This window comes from Zingiber officinale, chromosome 4A (assembly GCF_018446385.1).
Source record: "Zingiber officinale cultivar Zhangliang chromosome 4A, Zo_v1.1, whole genome shotgun sequence".
Taxonomy (NCBI): domain Eukaryota; kingdom Viridiplantae; phylum Streptophyta; class Magnoliopsida; order Zingiberales; family Zingiberaceae; genus Zingiber; species Zingiber officinale.
In genome coordinates this window covers 163,376,268-163,381,547 of record NC_055992.1, presented here as the reverse complement: position 1 = coordinate 163,381,547, position 5,280 = coordinate 163,376,268, and the positions used below count along the sequence as shown (strand labels likewise).

Here is a 5,280-nt window from a genome sequence, read left to right as displayed (position 1 = left end):
AAGCTCGGCTCAATAAGATAAACGAATGAACTCGAACAAATTTGTTATCGAACTGAGCTCCAAATAACTCATAAATCGTTTGATTCATTTACATCCCTATTCATATGGCTGTTGCATCTGGCCATTATCTGTCATAAATGAGTACTTGAATGAACCAAAAGATGCCATTTCTTTCTTGTCGTGATTCATTTTTCATCGAGGCATCACTACCATCCTTCATTGGAACTAGTTGAATTGTTCATGCTGACATAGTTTAGGCTGGAGGAAAATAATACTTCTGAAAACAACCTCAGCTTCATCATTTGTTGATTCATGTAGAGCATTCTCAATCATCGAATGGTTCAAAGCAGAACGGGTAAATGAACAGAACTTGTAAATAGAATCAGTGAGAAGATGACTAAAAAAGATAACAAACTGCAAGCAAACTGAGAAAATTACTGTCGTTACAAATAAAAGCAAATGCAAAGTGATTGAGGCTTTCAGTTCTAAACGTCTCAAAAACACATTAAGACTGGATATTCAGGAAAGCCTGGTGCGTACAGAGAACCAGGCAACAGAAACAGAACAAATAAAAGATCCTAGCATATTAAATTCTTATAGTTTCATGTTCTTGACTAGTTAAGTCAATGCTGGTTTCACCAACATCCTCTATCACCTTTTTGTGATTGTCCTTTTCATCTTGATTCGGTCAGCTTGAGCTTTAGAGTGGGGGGATTGTTGGAGCATTTACAAGCGTTGAGGCATTAAAGTCGTAGCAGAGGCTGCTTGTACTCTTGTGAAGCATGAGATTCTCAACCCTTGGGCTACTTCCTGTGCTGCTAGACAGGGATGCAAATGAAGTTTTCTGCAGGACGCCGGTCGGTGAGGACTCCATTTGGGTACTTGAATCCCATCCATCTTCCAAGAGGTTTAGAGACATCGAAGAGTTCTTGCTTTGATCCTTGGGAGTGCCACCAGTGCTGTTCAGCACCTCTCCTAAAGGTCCATCCATGGAAGCCTCCCAGGAGAAAGATCTCCAATTTGCTTGCCTCTGGCACACATCAGTTAAAACTCCCACACCCAAACCCATACGGATACAGTCATACTCATATTCTCTGGACAACTTTAGTGGTGAAAGTGTCAGTATGTCAAGGTTCGATGAAGTGGAGGATGAGAAGTCAGAAGAAGACATTGGGACCGAGATGGAGAGTTGGGTTCTATCGGAGTACGATTCTTCAACTTCAGGCCAAGTGGTCGTCGGACCATCAGATTGGGTTTTAGGACAGTCATCCATGAAGTGGCGGAGGGGATTAGACTGGACATCCTGGTGATTGAGCTTTGGGGTGGGAATTAAACTGATGTTATCAGACAATGAGCTCCATGAAAGATTCAAAAGTGAGTTGTTGGGAAAGACTTCCAAGTCGGAACCTGAGGAGGTTCCCTCAAAGATTGCCTGCTGCTTTGAGATTGGATAAAAGTTGCTATGAGGACTTTGGCAAATAAGACTTGGCCCAGGGAGGCTTTTCGAATTCTGGGCATAACTATTTTGTTCTTCATTGCTTGATGGCATCCTGCAGATTAGAACATAGATCATCATTGCAAATGCAAAAGAGAAGATCTTGACTAAAGCTAGAATTGTTTGGAAAATACAATATTTAGAGATAATAGCAGAATTATCAGCTCTGAAATTTACAAACCTGATTCATCATGCAGAAAGCTTCTAAAGTAATAAAATTTTATTACCAGAAATGCAGTGCATCGTGCTGTAATCAGCATCATGTTTTAACTTGATACAAGTTTATGGAGCAACGTAACAAGAATGACTGATTATAATAGTTATGTCAAAAGCTAAATGTAGTTCTTCACAAACACACCATAGAGGAAAATGAGATTATTTAAATCTCACTCCCTTTATAGATAATTGATATCTCATAAATTATAGTGTAAATAGGATGCTTTCAATCTGTGGAGATTGCAGGCGTCATTCTACAGATCAGAGATTGTTAAGATCAGAAATGAGGTGAAGAATATATACATAGTATGCACAAACACGCATGGAAACAATAGCGAATGATTTCTCTATTTTGTGTTACTTTGATGAAAGGATACAGACCCAATGTAGGGCTCCTTTTAGGCCGTCTGAGAAGCCCCTCCATGGGATTCCTGTTCAGTAACTAGTAGGGTGATACCACTTTTTCCACGGAAAGAAAGGAAGAGAGAAATTTGAGTTTCCAACAATTAGTTCAATAAAAGCACAGCAAAACATAAATAATAAAAAGATTTGAAAAACAAATATTTTTTGGTCTGATTCAAAGAATTTTTGCTTTGGATAGTACTTCTTTCACCTCATTTGGGTGGAAGAAAAAAAAGGAAAACTTGAGAAAAGTATTCCTATTGCTCCGTTTCATAAAACAAGGGAATTCTTCAGATTGCTCCACTGTTTGGGTGGCTAAGGAATTCTTCCCTCAACAATGTTTCCTTCCTTAGTTATCACCGGCCTGGAAATCTCGGTTCGATAACCCCATGTAACTTTAACCAGTGTAGAAATCTTTAAAAGATTATATAGACTATATTGAATTGTGAGGTTTTGAAGAAAGTTCACTTTTTAGTTATAGTAATCGAATCAATTCCTTCACTGTCTGAGTGTGCTACATTGTCACATAAACATTTATCCATCCTTGCAAAATTGTTCAACCCAACAACTACAAGATATCATGGCAATGAATCCATAAGCTGTTTCTATAGATCACTTTTTTTAACTCATTCATTCACTAACTTTACCAACAAATGCATCATATCAACAAATTATCAAAACTTTATATCAACCTATAGAGTTCACTTACCCGTTGTACTGCACTGCATGAGGATCTTTGATGTTAGATTGCAAGCTTTTACTCTGTTGTTGTGCAACTTTTAGAGTACCAGAACAAGGACCACCAGGAAGTGCAGAAGCTGGTTGAGAAGAAGCAACTACAGGTGTAGTTTTGGCGGCATGGCCACTTTGGCCTTCCACATGCTTTCTTGAACGATGGCGGCCCCTGTTCATGTGTCGCTCACAATACTTCTGGTCAGCAACTGCATCCCTGGAGCATCGCCATTTCTTCCCATCAGTCCGACGGCATCTACCAGGCTCTGGGTCGGTGTTCTTCGAATAGAATGACCCCCATCCAACTACAGCAATGTCACCAATTTAGTCACTAATGCTCATTAGAACAGATTTTCAGCACATTAAGCAACATAGTCATGAAATAGTAATAATGTATATATGCTTCGATTTCTTTATCATAAAGCTGAACCTTTGATTGTGATCATAAAATTAGCAATGAAAACAAAAGATAAAAAGGAGGAAAGGGCAGAAAAAAACATTCTCAAAGTACATTTTAAATGGTAAAGTTTGAATCTTGAGACGCATTAAGATGAGGAATCAAAATTATTTCGGAAAAGATTAGATTTTGCATATCTACCAAAACCAGCATCTTCAGCTTATTTTCCACTAAATAAAGATGTCAGAAAGCAAATGAAGATTCTGAAAAGATAATATTCCTGCGAAGCTGGAAAACCACGGATCAAGTTATGTAACGGTGACAAATCTTTTCCCAAGATAACCATGCTCCTTTTTGCTAAAGAAAAAAAAAATCAACAAGCACCTGAGCCAAAAGATCCTGCTGGCAGAGGAGGGAACCAGGAAGAAGCACCCAGACTTCGCCGGAGGGGGACAAGAAGAGCGGCCGGTATGGGTACATTTGCAAGTAGGTATTTGTAGACCAATGCTTGGTGTTCCAGCTCCAGCCACTGAGAAGGAGTGAAGGGTCCCCTTACCCTCGCCAGAACGCTTTGCATGTTGCCATTAGAACTTGCTGATACCAAACCTGGAATGCAGATCCAAGAGATGCATATCAGGGAGGGAGGGAGATAGAGAGACAGAGACAGCGCATCATGGCTCATGCAGCTTAGATATCAAACAAATGTCATTGCGATAATTTCTGTCTGAGGAGAAGTATAAGAGAAAGCAAACGAGAATGATTCATTTGCTATTTCTCCGGAACCATACTAATTAAAGCCCTTTTTATGCCCCAAAAATCAAGCCATGGACGACAAGACCTAACCGGGAAACCGAAAGAGAAAGGAAGCAACTTTCTACTCGACAAGACTAAAACAATGGCCCGTTACTAAAAAGAACCTCCTCTAATTAATGCCGGAACCTAATAGACCACCTAACTAGCTCCAAAAAAACCCTAATGTCAAATCCCCCCAAAGACGAAAACCTAATAAACACCGCCGCTTACTACTGTTCCTGTCCTAGCAGGAGAACCTACCTGCATTTCCCCTGAGGTAGCACTGCGCGGAGGAAGAGGTCACGGAGAGGTGGTTGTAGTAAGCCAATGTCGCATCAGTCACCATCTCGCTCTCGGATGCTGACGAGAAGCAAAGCATTTGCTCGCCGTCATGAAAGAGAGGGTGGGTTTCGGATCTGAGGAGGAAAGGGGCCGCCTTTGCGGGTGCTGTGGCCAATGCATCGAACCTAGCCACCTTGAGTGATCTCCAATCGTAGCCCTCAGCCTCAGCAGGCCGCCTATCGTGATTCTGCAGCACGGATCCGAAGGGACCTCTCTGGATGCTGATAGCAGTATCCGTAGGAAGCAGAAGCGAGGCTGAAGAGGAGAAGAGGCCACCAGTGCCACTACCGCCGCCACTAGCAACGGCATCTTCAGAAGAGACGCCAGCTAAGGCGTCCATGGCGAAGTCAATGATCGACTCCGGCGCTGCTAATGGTAGGGACTGAAAGAGAAGGCGGTGAGTTGGAGTGATGAGGAGGAAAAGAGAAAAGAGAGCATTTTTGGAGGCGAAGGTAAGGGAGAGAGCGTGACGGTGTTTTTATGTAGCTCGCTGGTTTTTCTCTCTGAACAATCGGTGGGGAGTAAACAGGTATGTTACATAATTATTGTCATGCTTCTTTTAACGACGATAATAATAATAATAATAATAATAATAATAATAATAATAATAAGCTGAACTTCTATATTTAGATTATTAAATGGCCTCTCCATGTCCTCTATCGTTTCCAATTCAATAGAAGATTTACTATTATTTTTATAATACTTTTTATTTAAAATTACCTTTAAAAAACTTAATTCTGGGATATAAATTATTTTAAAAATAATTCTTATTATTTATCGTTCTTCTAACAAAAATTTCGAATCACTTTTTATAATCATGAAGTATAAACCTCGGACAACTTTTTTAAAATTAGTAACATCATCTTTTATTATGTTATTGATTTTTAAAAATAAAAAAAATATT

General features: G+C 39.9%; 1 protein-coding gene across 1 annotated transcript; it reads right to left on the bottom strand.

The window, feature by feature from the left end:
* Positions 1–394: 394 nt before the first annotated feature.
* LOC121972200 (growth-regulating factor 6-like) lies at positions 395–4,892 on the bottom strand. Its single transcript, XM_042523894.1, has 4 exons — positions 4,296–4,892; positions 3,627–3,848; positions 2,823–3,150; positions 395–1,550 (listed from the first exon to the last, which is right to left on the bottom strand). Exons 1-4 carry the CDS (start codon positions 4,714–4,716, stop codon positions 701–703), a joined length of 1,821 nt encoding a protein of 606 aa, XP_042379828.1. The 5' UTR covers positions 4,717–4,892; the 3' UTR covers positions 395–700.
* Positions 4,893–5,280: the final 388 nt, after the last annotated feature.

Bases quoted from the DNA above. Each gene is read 5' to 3' on its own strand.
- LOC121972200 (XM_042523894.1), bottom strand. From the start codon at position 4,716: ATGGACGCCTTAGCTGGCGTCTCTTCTGAAGATGCCGTTGCTAGTGGC. The intron at 3,849-4,295 runs GTAGGTTCTCCT...TCTGCATTCCAG, and splicing joins CTACCTCAGGGGAAATGCAG to GTTTGGTATCAGCAAGTTCT. The intron at 1,551-2,822 runs GTAAGTGAACTC...TCTAATCTGCAG, and splicing joins CATGCAGTGCAGTACAACGG to GATGCCATCAAGCAATGAAG.